General features: G+C 42.9%; 1 protein-coding gene across 1 annotated transcript; it reads left to right on the forward strand.

The window, feature by feature from the left end:
- The first annotated feature begins 347 nt into the window (after positions 1 to 347).
- BEST3 (bestrophin 3) lies at positions 348 to 17,297 on the forward strand. Its single transcript, XM_085320513.1, has 9 exons — positions 348 to 499; positions 2,257 to 2,351; positions 2,969 to 3,202; positions 8,583 to 8,737; positions 9,389 to 9,466; positions 9,783 to 9,935; positions 12,809 to 12,889; positions 13,726 to 13,877; positions 16,240 to 17,297. The coding sequence occupies exons 1-9, from the start codon at positions 348 to 350 to the stop codon at positions 17,147 to 17,149; spliced, it is 2,010 nt and encodes a 669-aa protein (XP_085176639.1). The 3' UTR covers positions 17,150 to 17,297.
- The last annotated feature ends 887 nt before the right edge of the window (positions 17,298 to 18,184 follow it).

The raw sequence follows: 18,184 nt of genomic DNA on the forward strand, positions 1-18,184 counted from the left end.
ACCCGGGCAGGCGGCCGCATTAGGCACCAGCTGGAGCTTTGGGGGGGGCTTTAGGGGGAGCAAAGCCYGAGGCAGCATTGCACCAGGCAATGTGCAGGTTGCAGCGGGGCTTCTAATCGCAGGCGTTTTATGTTTCTCTCTCTTCATATATATATGTATATATGTTTATATAAACACGCACTCACTATGCATTTATGTATACATACACTATTAGATGCGTACACGTGTGTGTAGATCCGTATATCTATCCTCTTTTCATGGGTGCGTTCAGGTTAGGATGCACTGTCTAAAATGTTACTGGTTTCCTGCTTCTCTTCTGCTGTTTCTAGGCACAGCCTGCCAAGACGATGACAGTCACTTATTCCAGCAAAGTAGCAAATGCCACTTTCTTTGGATTTCACAGATTACTCCTAAAGTGGAAAGGCAGCATCTACAAATTGCTGTACAGAGAATTTATTGTTTTTGCTACTCTTTACACAGCGATAAGTGTATTATACAGGTACACTCTTTCCAATTCACGTCTCCTTAAATGTTATATTGAAGTTTCACACTTCATAGTATTAGGCTGATGGATGACTGTGGGGGAGGTTACTACATAATTGTGATCTTTTTCCTTGGACCTTTTATAATGTCCTTTCATTTCCACATTTACTTTAATATTCCAAAGAAAACAGGTGGGGCATAAATAAAATGCTCTCTAAGTACCATATTCAACTGATTCTGCTTTCAGCCCTGTGCCAGTGTTGACCAACAGCTCAACTGATGTTAGGCCAAGTTAAAACCCATAGCTAGCCTACGTTATACAGCTTCTGCCATTCTGACTTGGCAATGCTGAGCCTGCTTCTCAGCTTGAAATGATAAGTATAGACCTTTCGTCCTACTTGCAGAATGTGTCTTCAGTTGCTCAGTGGTAGTTTCGTAGAAACTCTGAAAGGTAATAATTTGAGGGCCAGTTTATGTAGTCTTTTCTCAGGAAAAGTAAAGCTTTGCTTAAAGTGAAAGCAGCATGACAAACTTTATTTTTATGGACCTAAGCTTGCAAAGCTACGAGCTTGGCCCTTTGGCCAAGCATAAGCACATGGAAAATAGAAGTGACCTGTATGTCACAAGTATATATGCAAGTACCTGTGTGTAACACAGCACCTGCAAGGGTCAAGTTAGAAGGAAAATTACTTCCTCCGCCAAGATGTAAATTAAACACTGGTATGACAGTAGCAATGCATCAATTAGTATATCGAACGCTTTAATTGATGAAGTACACTGCATGTAGGTATCAAAATCAATGATTCAGCTCTTACCTTGATCTGTAATTGGAACTTAATGTTTTCTTGTTATGTGGAACAAAGAGAAAATTAATTCAGTTTGTTGGTGATTAATCACTAACTTTCCAAAATATTCAGTAGTCTATACCTGTAAACTCAGAAATAAGATCACAGCACAAATTCGTAAAGAAATACAAATCGAGAATCTGGCTTTACTGAAATGTTAGGCAATTAAAGAATATAGTAAATACACCGTTGAAAGTATTCCATATGCCCTGCAGATTTTATTACACAATTTTAAGTAAAGGCACACCAAATACTTGTCATGTATAACTTCTAAATGAAATCAAAGAATAACTGTAATATATCTATAAATAAAATAATTGTTTGTGTTTAAGCTTGTTGTATTTCATTAGATATCTTTCTCCATAAGAAGAAGCTGCTGTGCTCCACTCATTTTTTCTGACACCTGGTRAATGTTTTCCTCACTACAAAATAAATACACTTGTTGAGTTTTTTCACCGTATGGATAAGACAAATTTCTTAGGTATAAGAGCGAAAACTGCTGCAGCAATGTAGCRTTTTCAAATAACAGCAAGTACTGAATAGTAACCCTTGCAATTCAAGCAGACCTGAGCATTTTTATTAAGTGGCCCTCTGAAAAATGAGAGCAAGCCTTACTTGCAGGGTTATCTCCTACTAACATTGTGGTCTGTATGAGATAGCATGCTAATTCCAAAGGTGTATGGATTCTAATCGGTAGCGCCAGTCCCATTAGTCATGAGAATATTACAAAGACAAAAAAATAACATTGTCTTCTCCTCCAGCTTATTACCTGCTACAAGTGTTCATCACTTTGCCTTTAACAATTCACTTCAAGACATTAGCCAAGGTTGCTCCTGATTGCGCGTATATAATTATTTGTATTTGTTTGCACTCTGTAGGTAGTGCCAGAATATTATGAAAGGACATATGCATTTTATTTTTGCTGCAGATTTTTTCTTACAGGAAGCCAGAAACGATTCTTTGAAAGATTATCAATTTACTGTGACAAATATGCYGAACAAATCCCTGTAACTTTTGTGCTTGGTAAGTACTGGATACTTGTGAAATTATTCCCCAGCACTGCTTCTGTCCAGGCATCGCGAATGACTGTGCATGGGAGCATTTCCGAGCTGAGGGGCTTAGGAGAGATTAGAGGCTCGCAAYAAAATCATCAGCCTCCATTAGATCTCCTTAAGGTCAAGCTGCTTTTGTCACATCAACACGTATGCTCAAGCCCTAGTATACTAACAAAAGAGTAAAGTCCTCATACATACGCATGTTTATATACACACACACATATATATACACACACATACAAGCACACACACACATATATATATCAAACCCACTAACACTGATATATTGTACATGATCTTTCAAAACACTAAATCTATTCAGCTTTTACTAGAGCAGTAAAAATCTGGATGTTCATATTAACATATCTGGAATTGCTCAGCAGGACAGGGCCATGAAATTGTAGAGTCTATTAAATAATAAACATTGACTGCATGCATCCTATTGTTTGACGTAACTTTCTGCTTTTATTCTGGAAAACGTGGTGACTCTGTCATACAAATAACACTCCACAACCTAAATCAAAATAAGCTGAACTGAAACCCTGAGTAGGTGTTAGGTATTTTTTTCTTTCTTTAAATCCACAGGCTTCTACGTCACTTTGGTGGTGAATCGTTGGTGGAACCAGTTTGTGAATTTACCTTGGCCAGACCGACTTATGTTCTTGATCTCTAGCTGTGTTCAGGGAAGAGATGAATATGGTCGCTTGATAAGAAGGACTCTAATGCGTTATGTGAATTTAACGTCTCTGCTCATCTTCCGCTCCGTGAGCACCGCTGTCTACAAAAGGTTTCCCACCATGGATCATGTGGTAGGAGCAGGTAYGGTCAAGTTCTTGTCCCCGACATTTCTTTCCTTTCTTTCACAGGTGGGGGGTGTCGGGAGGGGAGGCATCAGCCTCTTTTGTTCTTTCTTCTTCAGCCCAATGAGTCTGTCATACTAATCCACGTCAAAGCTACCACGTTTTTGTCAGTGGCTTAAATGAAGCACGTTTAAATGGTCATTTATACTACTTTTAACGTCTTCATCTAGTGACACTGTAAAAGTCACGGTGAGTCCGAGATGAGACAGGATCTTTTTTTCAGACACATGAAGGCCATAGGCCTGCCTGGACAGGCATATGGAGCAGGTACACTCAAAGTTTTCCAAAGGTTGAAAAATAATATAGTTGCAATGTAACACAACGCAGCTGCATTGCTGAGATGTCACTGCTTTGCCTTATTGTCTAAGATACAACTTTTTCTAGGCTGTTGGAGACTAGCCTCCGTAGGCATTTCACAATTACTGCTTCTTCTCAGTTCTCTGCAGGTAGATTATGCATGGCATAGATTGGCTATGATACACTGAAAAAAAAATCCTATTTTTTTTTCTTAAACATACAACCTCACCATAAGCTCAGTTTTTTCAAGGATAAATATACTGAGTATTAAGCATGTCTTTATTTTCTGTTTGTTTTGATTACACAACAGTTGACTGTAATGATGAGGAAGAGAGTTTCGTCTTGTAAGAATTTGTCTATGGAGGAGCAGCTGATGAGTGTTTAAATAGAAGGTGTGATGCTATGGGGTGACTGCATCGGTCAGTGCCAGGGGTGGGACACCAGCACAGAGATTTAATAATCTGTTTCAAATAGGAAGAGTAACACGTTTTTACTTGAAATCTCACGTCTTAAAATTATTGCCTATATACAGTGTATGTATACACACATCCACATATGTGCGAGTAGCTTTGGATATTAAAAAAAAAAAAAAAAAAAAATCCGGGCAGAATGCAGAATGCACACTTCTTACTGACAGAACCTGTTCATAGAGTCTCCACTTCTGCAAATACTGTTGGATTTTGAATTTCACTTCCTTGTGCTTTTCAACAAAATTGTTTACCTGAACCTATGAGCGGTCAAGGAAGCTTCTGTCGCTCTCCCTGGCAATCTGCTTCTAATACACACTGGAAAATTACAGCATTTCCAGCAGGCTAATCCAGCTCTGCCTCCCTATTGCTAAAGACAATCTGTTCCAAAAGAGACAAAATGTCATAGCATTGCACAAAAATTGTAGACTGAAAAACAAGATTTTTTTTTTTTTTTTTGCACAGTGGAAAATATTCTGTCATACATTGTATAGCTAAGTCTTAACAATATAGTCAACTCTATAGATTTTAATATATATTATACTACAGATTTTTTTTTGTTGATGCAGCACTGAGCACTTGAGGACATATTCTGCTACACTTAAATACAGTGACTAATATAGTACTGTGCAATTATCCCATCCTTAATTCCCTATGGCATTACATAACAGACTGCATGGGGAGCGCAACATTTAATATGAATACAGGTAGCAGAATCTGATACTTAAAGAGCAGTCGTCACTGAAGGAACGTGTGCCAATTTTGCATATCAGGCTCAGRATTGCCTTAGTAAGACTGTTGCTATACATTTCCCTTTTCAGCAAGCGGACTGCTTAAATTCATAGATTTTAAATCAGAGAGCAGAATTATGGTAATCTAGTCTGACTCATCCATAACACAAGGCATAAAAGCTTATTCACAATGTCCTTTATCAAGTTGTAACTTCTGACTGAACTATAATATCTCCAGGAATATTACCAGCCCTGATTTAAAAATTAACAGTGCGATGGAGAACACACCACATCCTAGGTGAATTGATGTTCACGATGGTGAATTCCCAGTTGAAAGGTGGAGCTGTATTCTGAGGCTGAGCTTGTATACAGTCATCTTGTCCTCGTTGGATTTTTTTATAGGTTTGGTGGTTCTTTCCTAATTAGATGGAAATGTTGTATTCTCTCAATAGCTAACTATTAACAGATTGCATAAAGGCTTGAGAAAACCTAGTGGCTTGGGCTTCTTTAGCCTCTTCTTACAAGTATGTTCTTCAGTTCTGGATCTTTCCTGTAGCTCTTTTCTAAATTTTTTTTTCATTTCTAGCATTGTTTATGGAACTGTAGGCAGTAGATTCATGTCGATTCATGAGCGCATGATGCTGATGCCTTGACCTATGACGTGCGTCACAGACGCAGCACTCTGAAGTCTGCAGATCCTGTTTACTGAACGTTACGGAGGGACAGCAGGATGCTCAGGAACATGAGACACAAAAATGAGCAACTGGGCAGAAAGCAGCCTAAACTAGCCCAAAGGAAATGCCGAGGAGATACACGAGCTGTGAGCCGCATACTTCTCAGTCACAAAAATACCTTCTGCTGATTAGTATTCATAGTCCCTTACTCTCTACTGGAGTGAGATAGCTAAATTAGTCCTTTCTCACAGTGAAAGCAACAAAAGGTGAACCCCCCTTTTTATCTATTTCACCCCTGTCGGAGTGCTCCATGGAGATGTGGGAGGCTGCTGATCAGCTCCTTTGCCCTCTAACCGCCACCTTTAGGGTATTCAAAGTGGGTGCCCTGAACCCATCTTGCCTCAAACCATTTGATCTTGAAGGCAGACCTGAATATGCTTTGAACTCATGAGAGAGAGAAGTGGCTGTTTTCAATATCAGGCTTGTGTTCTCCAAAAAAAAAGAAAAAGAAAAGAAAAAAAAAAGTCAAGCTTGTTTAACAGGCCTGTTTAGATCACATTGACTGACTTGGTCTTTATTATTGTGYTTTAATTCTTTATTGACTGCAGTGCAAGTCAAACTTCTCATACCTTTGCAAGAGCTCAATGCCCTGTCATCCCCCAGATCATCCTTTTCAAGATCTTGGCACACTATTTACCAATACCACACTATTTTCAGTTTTCTGGAACTTCTCCACTGTTCCGGCACTTGTCAAAAAAAMCAGCATTCCTATTCAGAGAGTTACTCAGCTACTTCTTTGAATGGTCCTGATTAAAAATAATATGACCATATTCAGAAATGATTTAATTTAAGGACTTAGGTTTAATGTCCTGAAACTGATGGAATATAAAGTGTTTCTTTACTACTGCAATTATAACAAGTGGTTCTATACTGCATATTGCTTATATTGTCATATCCTCCACCAGCAATAGCAGCAATCCAGAACTGTTTAATATTTTCTGTGATAAGAATACTAGGCATTATTAATGTCTATCAAAGAGAATACTGAATTAATATAAACATGAACACTAACTTTACAAAAATATGACAGCTTGAATGTTATTGTTAAAAGAATAACGTTCTGCTTAGTTTTTCTGAACAAAAAAGTGCCCAGTTTAAGTGGAGAGCTGGACTGACGCTTGGAGCTTTGCTATTCTTTATGACCCTCTGGCTGTGTCCTTCTAGATAATGACTTCCCAGAGCTTCTCGGTTGAATTGCATCCAATATATTTCCTCYAGACTATCAATTTTCTGATATTCTGCTTCAGCATGACAGAAGCATCTTTTCCTGTCCTGTACTAGGAAGGCTGGCCAGCTGAAAATCAAAGGCAGCCTGAAACGCTGACGTAGGAGTCGTGATTAGCATGCCAGTTTGTCTGGTTGCCTGATTATTTCTGTGTAAATGATTTTACARGCGCAACCGCCCAGGCACCTTAGTCTGCTCTTCAGTTCCAGAATGATTCAGGAGTACTGAATCTTGCAGCTCAACTTTCACTCTTCCACATCACTTTCTTCAGGCCAACAGCAGTAATTGCTTCATTTCAGTGGTTGCAGTACCTGACACATCTTGTGTTGTATCATTGCGACTGTACAACAACAACATCATTTTCCTCACCAAAASAGTATTTAAGAAGGTCACCTTGTTTACCAAATCTGTTTTTACATTATTCATCTTTTTATACAAAAATCAATGCTCTATGGATTTATATTATATATATCTTTCTGATGCTTCATGTATCATTAGCAATATTAAAATAACAGGCCAACTGGAAAAACTTAATTACTAGTTGGAGACTAGAAAAAAAATCTCTATTTTCAAGTCCCATGTTAACCTTTCAGTGTTCAAACTATTGCTCAAATATATGTAAAGTTAATTGGATGAGCCACTTATTTTTATGCTGCTTTGTAACTAGCCACTGCCTGTCCTGTTCCAGAGCCAATATTAACGCAAGAGAAGATGCCTTTATACCCACCCTGGYACCTGACCCACACACCTGAGCAAAAATTAAGATTCCCCAAACCTAAATAGTGCTCCAGTCCCAGAAAACATATGATTCAGAGAAAGGAAATCTGTGCAGTCCCCGTCCCAAATTTTCCCAGGCGGGTCTTCTCAGCGGCACAGGCAGAAGGAAGACAGCAGGACAGAGCTGAGCTTCCTCGCCCACAAAGCCCAAGGGGGCTGAGGTGTTGCTCCAAAATGCCAGCTGCTCCCGTGTCGTGTCCTGGCAGCAATTCTGCCAAGCGTGGCCCCGGCTCCCCTGCCAGTAAACCTTGCAATTATTTGTAGTTCAGGAAAGCAGGATTTTGCAAGGCCAGGGTAAGTCTTGCAGGAAATATAATGCCTTCCCAGCACCACGGCAAGGCAAGTCGCCAGGCAGAGAGCAGCTTCAGCCTACAGATCCCAAGTACATGATCTGGCCCGCAGTCCCGCTAGCAGCGGGATTTCTGTGCGCGAGTCCTTTTCTGTCTCTTTGCACACCTTCGTAACCCCAAAGAAAACATGAAACACAATCTCGTGGAGAAGTAGTTCGCTGGCAGAAGGCACGCTTGCTGTCGAGCTCTGCTTACCAAGTGCAGCCTTATCCTCCGTGGCCTGCTCACCACTTTGCAGCTTTACCAAAAGATTATCGGACTCAGAAGGTCGTATGACTTCCCTTATACTATATGCTGAGATACTGCAACCAGCCATCGTTGCTGAAAAGCCAGTTTCTTGACTGATGTTATTCAGTTCCTTATTTTCCTGAAAGTAGAATATRAAGCTAGAGAGTAATCTGCACAATACTTAGCATTATATGTATCTGCAATATTTCCGCAGCCACACATGGGAACATAGTAATTTTAGATTGCTGCACATATAGATGAAGAGGAATTTTGTGTGAATAGTTATTTCAAGAAGAAGTTGTTTCAAGCAAGATCCATCCTGGAAGAAAACTCCAGAAAAGGAGGCTAGTAGTTACAAATATTGTTCTGCATAATTCTATGCAAACACCACATCAGCACATTCACACCTGCCTCGGACCAGGCAACTGCCTGGAAATTCACATTCCAGCAACCTTTATAGTAAAAATTGCACTGATTGCACACAATAAACCAACTTTTTTTTTTTTTTTTTTTTTTTTTAATATGAATAGGTTTTATGACAAGATATGAAAGAAAAATATTTGATGATCTTAAGTCTCCCCATCTTAAATACTGGGTTCCGTTTGTCTGGTTTGGAAATTTGGCATCAAAGGCACGAAAAGAGGGTAGAATCCGAGATAGCGTAGATCTGCAGACACTGCTGAATGTAAGTAAAAAAGTAAATACACAGAAAACTAATCTACTAATTTAGATTKCTATGCAGTAGCATTTCACTTACACAGTTCGATTTAGTACACACAATTCTCCAGTCTCATCTAAATGTTCTTACTCAAGATTTATGCCACTTTTCTCTGTGTACCAATGTATAAGAATGCAAATATAGCAGCAGTTCACTGRGATTATATTTATACAACTGAGAAGAGATTGACTGAAAAAACAAATTGGGAGCAAAAATGTATTCTAACATATACCTGTTCCATTGCTGGAGAAGGGAAAATAATCTACCTACTAATTCATTAAGTGGCCAAATGTCCTTTTTACAATATAATATATCCTCTTTAATATATCACTAGACTGTAAATACCTTTGAGAAAATAAGACAAAAAATAATTTGTGAAATACATATTATACTAAACATTCTAAGTCCATAAATTAGGTGAATATTCAAACATGCCAATGGGCTGCTGGATATAACTATGTTACCAATTTATACTACACTTTCTCTTTTTTTTCCACTCCTTTTTTTAGTATAAAAAGGAATTGTAAGAAAATGTGTACCATTTAGAATTGAACATGATAAAATTTTGTTTTGTTGGGTTTTGCTGGTTTTTTTTTTTTTTTCTTTCTTTCTTTTTAGGAGATGAACAAGTACCGGTCTTGGTGTAGTCTTTTGTTTGGTTATGACTGGGTTGGAATTCCGCTGGTCTATACGCAGGTACCGAGATATTCTCATTTGAAAGCAGACCTCCAAAAAAAGGGAATTAGTGCAAAGCATCTGCTGGCTTGACTAGAGTCTCTGAGCTGTTGGGCACTCATTGACTCCCACTGGATTTGGTCTATAGGATGGATGCCTGGCTAAATATTTAAGTCCCTGGAGATGTTTAAAACCTTCTTGGACGTGATCCTGTGCAATGTGTTCTCGATAACCTTGCTTGAGCACGGGGGTTGGACTAAATGATCTCCAGAGGTCCCTTCCACCTCAAGCATTCTGTGATTCTGTGATGATTTCAATTAAGTTTTGTTCTTTGCAGGTTGTTACTCTTGCGGTCTATACTTTCTTCTTTGCCTGCCTGATAGGGCGTCAATTTTTGGATACTGACCAAGGGTATCAGGGACATGACTTAGATCTTTACATTCCAATCTTCACACTGTTACAGTTCTTCTTCTACGCAGGATGGCTCAAGGTAAGCCAGTTTTCTGGAAAGGTAATGGGGGAACTCTTCCTGGGTGAGCTGATGAAGGTGTCAGAGCTGAAGGCGAGGTATCAGATTTATGGCACACTTTGAAGYCACTGAGGAGTAATGGAATTACACTAAAGCTGAATTCAGCCCAAACTGTCCTGTGGTCAACCTTCAAGAAAAACATCCAATACATTTTTTAAATTCATCCAACAGATCTTACAGTAGGAAATAATCAGGAACCTGAAAGAGCCCATTTCATTAGGAAGAGTGCACTGACAGCTCCCAAAGGAAGGGTTACTCCAGCAAAATCCGGTCCCAAGACTCGGACTGTAAATTGACAGATGAAAGATTAGAAAAGCTCTTTCTCCCCCTCTGCAGTGTGATGGGAAAATGCWGCTGCAGACCTCGTGTAGACCAAAAGGAACTGAACCACAGTCTCTTCTTATGATCAAAGGCAGCTTTTAGTATCTGCTGTTAACTTGATCAGACGCAGGCACTTAAAGGTCTCAAACAGTGACAGCTAATATTGGCTACAATTCTACTGCATCAAAAAGAAGAGTTACAGAAGGAACTGGATGCTGCCCATCAGCCCACTGGTGGCTGCTCAATTAACACATTGTCATTAATCCAATAGTTAGGTAATTAAGCCATACACCACGTATCGATTCCCTCCTCCACAATATCAAAGTAGACTAATTGAAAGAAAGGTTTCAAATAAAAGGCAAATGTGTACATTAGGGCCTATGCGCAGTAGGATTTCCTTTTGGATTTATTAGCCGTGGCTGAAAATTTGGAGCTCACTTTTGCATTAGGATGCAAACTGCACAGAATTGGCCAGTTTTAGAGCCTGATACTGGCAGCCCTCTTCCCACAGGCAACTGAAAATGGCAGTGTGAAAAAGGCTACGTCCCAAACTGGCAGATTGCAGGAGCAGCAACCTGCCTCCTCTGCGRAGGCCAGCAGCTGGGCTTCTCTCTTCCTCCGTCCTCAGGGGTGCAGTCTAGGGGTAAAGAAACACTTTGCTGCATAGGGTGCAATCAAGAGAAGAGGTGGAGAAAGAGAGACTTGCAGCCACTGCTCCTGCAAAGCGCCTTGGTGGGGAGAGCTTTGTGCATGGACAGCTCACAGGATAACATCTTCTGTTTGTAAAACACTTCTCCAGTTTTGTTTCATTTGTGTCCTCAGCTGAATGATGTTTTACATTTTATAGCTGGTGAGACACTTACGGGCTTTAAAAATCATATCTTTTTAAAGGAATAGGTTTTTTTTAAGGTAGGTTGTCAAAAATGTGTTTGCATCTGTGGACTCTTGCCTTCTGAGTTGGGAAATGTCAATGAAGATTAGTCAAAAATCCCACAGCATGCATCTTTTTCTGCTACTGCTTTTTTGTGTGTTTTCAAAGATGTTGATTTACTTGGTGTACACGTGCTTCTTGTGTCTGTCTCTCGTTGTGTCCATTAGACACATCAGTGTACATGCAGCTGCAACATAGATTTTCTTTAAAGCTGCAAATGCTTACRCCATCGTTTATGCAGGGCTTTCTCTCTAGCGAACGTCTCTTAAGGTTTTACTAGTGGGTTACAAAACCATAAACAGTTTTAGGCTCAGTCTTCCTGCATTTGCTCCACCTGTGGTGCACACTGAGTGAAGCTGTTCGTCTTGAGCACCCCGAGGGGAACGCAAGGTTTCCAGCCCACTCCTGACGATGTCAGGAATAAGCGGTCATTATAACTGAAAAATCTTGTGCATTAAAAAAGAAAAACAGAAGGAAGAAAAAAATAACGAAAGGGAGGAGAAGCAGTTTAAAAAGGCAGATTTTAAACCTGCAGTGCAGCCGCTCAGAGCGGCAGGTTGCTGCACCCGCAGTGCTGGACARTCTTGGCTATTTCTATCGTGAAGGTTAAAGGCTCTTTCCTGCCGAGTGTGTCGGACCTTGGCTGCCAGGCTGTAAAAAAGCCCCAGAGCTGTTGACTTCCAGGAAGGYAGCAGTTCCTCAGAAATAATGGCTAAACTGAGCTCATTCCTTGGCCTCGGGCCCGATTTGGTCTGCGTACAGCAGAGGGGCAAAGTTTCCCATCACGTGAGAGATGTCTAAATCCCCGTTTTMATTTCTGTGACGGACAGGCCCTCGGCAGAGCTCAGCTGTTGCGACGGGCTTTGCGGCGCCTTTCTGGGAGGCGATCCCCAGCGTGCACCGAGCCGACCCGGTGTTTTCCCTGCAGAGCCACCGTGCCGGTTGCTTGTTCCTATTCCAGCAATTACGTGGTTATATCTGAAATATAAYGCCTCCGGGCAGAACGACGAGTGCGAGCACAGATGTCCCCTGGCTCCTTTGCAGTCCCCCGTCTTTATCCAGGGTTTTCTTCTCAGCAGCTGACTTGTCCCCCACCACTAGGCTGGGAAGTGCTAGCATAGGGCAGTCAGCGCCTAACTGCCCAGAGGTGCAAGCTAGGGAAGCTTAAACATGAGCCACACGTGAGGACATAGCCATGGAGTGACTGCCTTGCAAGTCCTTAATCTCATACATATTAAAATAACTGACAAGTTATTTTAGATCATAGCAGTCCCCAGTGAGGTCTGTGAGGAGCCTGCTCAAGCTTTTAGCAGAGACCGCCGCGTGTCAGCCCTGGCACCATCCGTGGCCCCGGGGATCCCGGCAGCATCTGGGGGAGGGGGGGGGGCTCAGCGACAACATGCTCAGCTGGAAAAGAGAAACAGGAGGGAAAAAAAGCAAAGGCTGGCAGCAGCGTCACGCGGGAGCTCAGGCAACGACTGTGGGGCTGGGGGCAGCGGGGAAATCAGGTGGTATCTGCTCCGAGGCAGCGGCCCTGCGGCTGCCCGCCAGCCTCCGTTCACCCTCTCGTTTTTCCTTCTAGGTGGCCGAGCAGCTTATTAACCCATTCGGAGAAGAYGACGACGATTTTGAAACTAATTGGTGCATCGATAGAAATTTACAGGTTGCTGTCGTTGTCTGTACTCCCAGCTTTACCGTATCGTATATTGTAATTTAACTTGGTGCTAGTTCTTGTGTTGCGGTACAAAGTTATGGCCTCAAGCAGCGGAGAACCAGAAGGAGTAGCTAGGGCTATGATCCCCCTATTTCTGCTTTTACTTGCTAATTCCTCATGGAGGCGGTATTTGATATTTCTTGTTGCCTGACAAAAGACGTGAACAAGCTATAAGCTCAGTTTATGCCTGGAAAAATAAGTAATGTAGGTCAATCCTGCAAAATCCCCAAGCCACCTATTCCCTTATAGATGAAARCATGTTTTGGCAGTCCAAATCCTCAGTGGCAGGAGCAGCGAGGTGGCTGGGGTAAGCATTTATCGCCCTCAGTCCAGGTTCCCCGGCGGCCCACGTCGTGCCGCCCGTTGGGTAGGAGAAACGGACCCAAAGCTGGGCAAAGCAAGCGACGCTTGCAAGCGCCCAAGGGCCTCTGCCCCATGGGGCAAGGCCCTGGAAGAGGGCAGGCAGRTGCTCGCGTGGAGAATCACGTGTGYRTTTARCCCCATCATCCTTTTGTCATACTTGGGGAAAGGGACTTCAATAGGAAGCAAATATCTTTGCAGCRYGGAAGRGTCTAGTTGCWATGAAATTTATGCTTTCATGGGAACAGGAGGCYTTGGGTGGGATGATATTTTTAATGCTGCATCTCCTCGCAGTGCTCAGGCCAGCATACGCAGCTTACTGAAAAGAGTTTCCAGAAAAAACGTTTGCAGGCAGTGCAAAGCAGATTATTTTATACACTCTAATACATGGAAAGTGACATGATTTATACCAAAAAAAATCTAAGGTCTCACTTCTGGCGGTGGACGAGATGCACATGAACTTACCGARGATGGAGAAAGACATTTACTGGAACGACTCCTCTGCCCGGCCGCCCTACACCAAGGCAGCCGCCGATTACTGCATCCCCTCGTTCCTCGGGTCGACTATYGAAATGGGGTGAGTGGTGCCCTCAGACGCAGCACCGCGGGCGCTTCCCGYCCCTCCGTCTGCCGGAGCAAGCCCACCACCAGCCGTGGCGGCTGGCTCCGGCTCCAGCCCCGGCACGGGGGGAGACCCCGAGGGTCAGCCCCACCAGAGCAGCTCTCCTCAGGAACTGCACTTTGTAATAAATTATTTTAAAAATCCGCTCCCTCTGCGGGGAGAGGGTTGAAGTGGCCAGGGCTCAGGGGTGTTGTTGGGCAAGGTCGGGACGGGAGTTGATGTTACTGGGGAAGGAGAGGGCAGACTGGTGTTGACGGGACGATGTCTTCAGCAGCCCATGTGCTCGTATGTGTCGCACACCTCTAGCTTAAATGGTCCGATCACTAAACAGAGCGTGCTGCTGGGGGCTTGCTGGTAATCTCTGAGTACAAAATGGCACCYGACCACGCTGACTGGCTTTTCCGAATAATTCCGAATTTCCTGCGGCGTCTCAGCATCGCCTGCCCCGCCAGCACGATCGCTTTGCCTTTGCTCGTTYGATCAGCAGACGCTCCCAGCTAAAAGCGATCGAGGCTGGTGTGGAGGTAAACCAGAGGCGACCTTCCACGCTGTATGATTTTTTCCTTGGCTAATAACGTCGGCGTGGAAGTTGGGGTGGTCGGGTTTTTCAAAGAGCRAAGAAGAGGAGCTGTTTGCGGAGATCATCACAAGTCATGACYGCCGCGAGGATCGAGCCTTGCCCGYGGGCCACAGGGCTCCCCCTTAGCAAGTAGCGATAGGCCAGTYGGCTTGAAAGCTGCTGAGTTTTAACACTCGTGACATGCTGTAATATAAAGCAGATCAGTGAGYGTAAATAACAAATACTGGGGCACACGGACATTTCTGCCTGAAAATMTTTTAAAAAAATTCTTCATAGCAGCCTTTTTGTAGCTTTAAAAAATTATCTTGAGAAGTTTTCCATTTTTCTGGAAATCTTCAGGCTTTAGCCAAGCGAAGCATGCTTAGTTTTTTTGCCTCAGCTGGCTTTGAAAACGAAGTAGCATTTTCTCATTTATTCGTCTYAGTTTTCCATTTTTTGCTGTGCATTTTAACAAATAGAACAACACTTTTATACYAGCTCCTTTTATCACATAGAGCCTTTTTAGAAACTTTTACATTCTGGAAAAACTATAAAACAGCTAGCAGAAAAGCAGAGAAGAAAAATCCATAGAATAGAATTTATTTTATTGCAATTGCCGGGGCGGGGAGAGAAGGAAAGGAAGGAAGACGAACTATTAAATCTGAGAACTGTGAATTTTTTATAAGAAGCACTTCACAAAAAAAATGGGAGGGAATRAAAAAATAGTTCCATGTTAAACCCTGTGAAATGCAAACAAATCTGATATGCTGACTTTTTTTTAATCAAGTATTTTTTCCTTGTAACTTTCTCTACTCATCTTTGAAAAAGAGCTAGGTATTTCTTACATGAATGCCAAAACCAAGGTCTGAAGACTCATCCAAGTCTGAAGCGAATGTAGATAACATAAGCTAAAAAAATCCACATTCGTCTCTTTCTGGTCCACCATGTTCATAAATGCCGGGTAAAGTTCCTCCACCCCTCTGGGTTGACATTACCTCCCTGTGCTTGTCGCCTCAGACCCAGCCTAAGCCCCTTGCCCTTAGGACCRACACCTGGGGCAGTGTGCCTGGTCCTCTGGGCTGTGCTGAGTCAGTAATGTATGCTGAACCTCCTGGCAGGTGAAGCAGTCGTCATCCTCGTTATCTGCCCAGACTGGGCAGGAAAAGAGGAGCAGTTACAGGTGGGACTTTGGAGTGCACCATYGTGCCTTAGAAGTAAATGAGATGTGAGCACCTACGTCATTCCAACATGTTTCGAAACCCTCCCTCTCTGTTTCCAGGAGTAGATTTTTATTATTATTATTTTTGGCCAAAGAACTCTACTGACAAAGTATCTACAGCCTTGGCCAAGGATGTCCCCTTCCCCTCACYCTAATGGTAAGCCTAACCATGTGGAGTTGCCATAGGGTGCTGCAGCCACTTGGCACACTAGCCTAGTGCAGCTGCTCTGGCTCTTAATTCAGCTATGAAATGGGGGCAGTTTGATACCTTCATCACTTGGTCCTCAGGCACAGAAAGAGTCACCTGAATACTGAGAGCTTTCTGGGTGATCCAGCAGTCGCAGAGGAACAGGTGTTATTGYTTGGTGTCCTCACCCATTTTTCATCTCTCTCATGCTCTTCCTCAGGAACACATTAGGGCTTTGGTTCATAAATATACTCTGTTATTGCTGTCTTCCTATCAAGACATACATATTTGCATATATTCTGCATCCTTCCTGTACCTAAATGACCCTTAACTGCCTGGCTTTATTTGGCAGGCTGGCTGATACAGAGTTCCTCTATGGGGAAGAGTGGCCATGGGAGGAGGAGAAACACAGAAGACAACATTCGGTGCTAAGAAGAGTTAAGAGATTTCTCAGTGTTCATGAGAATCCTTCATCCCCTGCTCACCGGCGCTACAATCGGCAGACAAGTGAGAATTCAGTGTTTTTCCCAGCAGACGAAAAGGGGCACATCAGAAATTTGCAAGAAATGCACAAGAGAGGGAGACATTCTACCTCCAGCTTCAAGAAGAAACATGAAGGACCTGACAGAAGTAATAGACTTCATAGCAGCAGAGATCTAGGACCTATAACAGAAACCTCTAGGAATGAGGCACAGTTTAGTGACAGTGACAGCTCATCTGAGACAAACAAGCCCGTTCCCAAGGTTAGCATCTCTGAAGCTGGGAAGAAGGCACCTGATGTGCTGGGCAAACCGAGTCAGCAAACCGATTGCACTACAAGCGTGCCAGAAGAAGACAAGCGCCAACAGAATCTAACTGAGACAGATGTGACTCTTCTAGATCTTCCACTTGTCGCTCCAGAAATATCTACGTACCACCCTAGCTCTGAAACACATCAGTCACTTCCTAGTATGATAGGGAAGCCCAAACATGAAACACACAGTAGTAGTATAGCAGGTTTCATAACAGATCATGACAGAAGCCCTCAGCGATGGAGTTTGCCAAGTTTCCACAGTCATAGTACAATGTTAAATGCCAACTCTGCACCTCCTTTAGCAGATTCTGGGACAATGTCACAACAAAGGACCTTAAGTGATGGAAAAGATATTCCTACTGCTGCTGCTCCAGATACATCAGAAATGCCTCGCTTATTGGAACACCTAGATACTAAAGAAACAGCTATAGTAGAATTTTCTAATGAGAAAAGTGAAAGAAACCTTTGACTGTGCTTCCTCTGAGTATGACTAAACTTCCTGTCTTTTCTTGAAAGTCGTTCTCACACAGATTTTTTTAAAAATACAGAATGGCAGACACAATGCTCAGGAAAGTCCTGGGCAAATCCAACAGAGGATTTGGGCACCTAAATGTAAAGCACTGCAGTGACTTGCTTTAAGGCGCCTGGTTGCTGACTTGAAATCTCTGACCCTGTGGGTAACACTTTTACAGGGAGAAATGGGAGCCTCCAGAGTGAGCGCAGACCAGCCAGCATAAGCAGCAGTGAGCCACATCGGCTCACCTGTAGGAATCATGAGGGTTATCAAAAGAGCAGAGGTGGCTCTGTGTGCTTTGAATTCAGCCTGAACACAGGCACTGCTGGCCACTCTGTCAGASTGAGGTTCGTAACAGTCTTTTATAGGATCCACCAACAGTTTTGGTTTCTAGTCAGGTGGCTAGAGAGGTGTGAGTTCATTTCCCTCCTCAGCCTGGAGAGACACCTTCAAGCTTAACATCTTCATCCCCCACCATCCCGAGGAAYGCCCTGAAAATCAGGCTCCTCACTTGTGTGGGGGTGAGCACCTACTCCACTCCTGCTGAAGCTATGYTACTACACAGTGAAAACAAACAAAAAAGGGATTAAATATTTAGCTTCACTAGGAAAAATTGAGAAGACAAAACTGCTGATGAATTGAGCACAGGAGCCAGAGTAAGGTCTCTGCTCCTAGGAGTGTATGTGTTTTACCCCGTGGCTGTCTACAGTAAAATGGCATTCCCRGACAGCCTGCCTGGTGACGTTGGTGCCATGGTGCTCTCCCAAGAGCTGGAAGAAGTGAGRGGGACCTGAGCCAAGGGGTCTGCTCTCATGGGTGGGTGTTGCACAAGAGCTTTTCAGCTGGCAGCCCATAGGCTACAGTCATCCCACAGGAGACAACCTAATGGCCTGCTAACAGAAATTGCTCTCCACTTCCTTCCCTCACTCCCCGTTCCCACACTGCCCACACACTTTAACGCAAACTTGAGACAGCAGTATGTGGCTCCTG

This window comes from Rhea americana, unplaced genomic scaffold (genome assembly GCF_003343005.1).
Source record: "Rhea americana isolate MKP2758 unplaced genomic scaffold, rheAme1 scaffold_64, whole genome shotgun sequence".
Classification (NCBI taxonomy): domain Eukaryota; kingdom Metazoa; phylum Chordata; class Aves; order Rheiformes; family Rheidae; genus Rhea; species Rhea americana.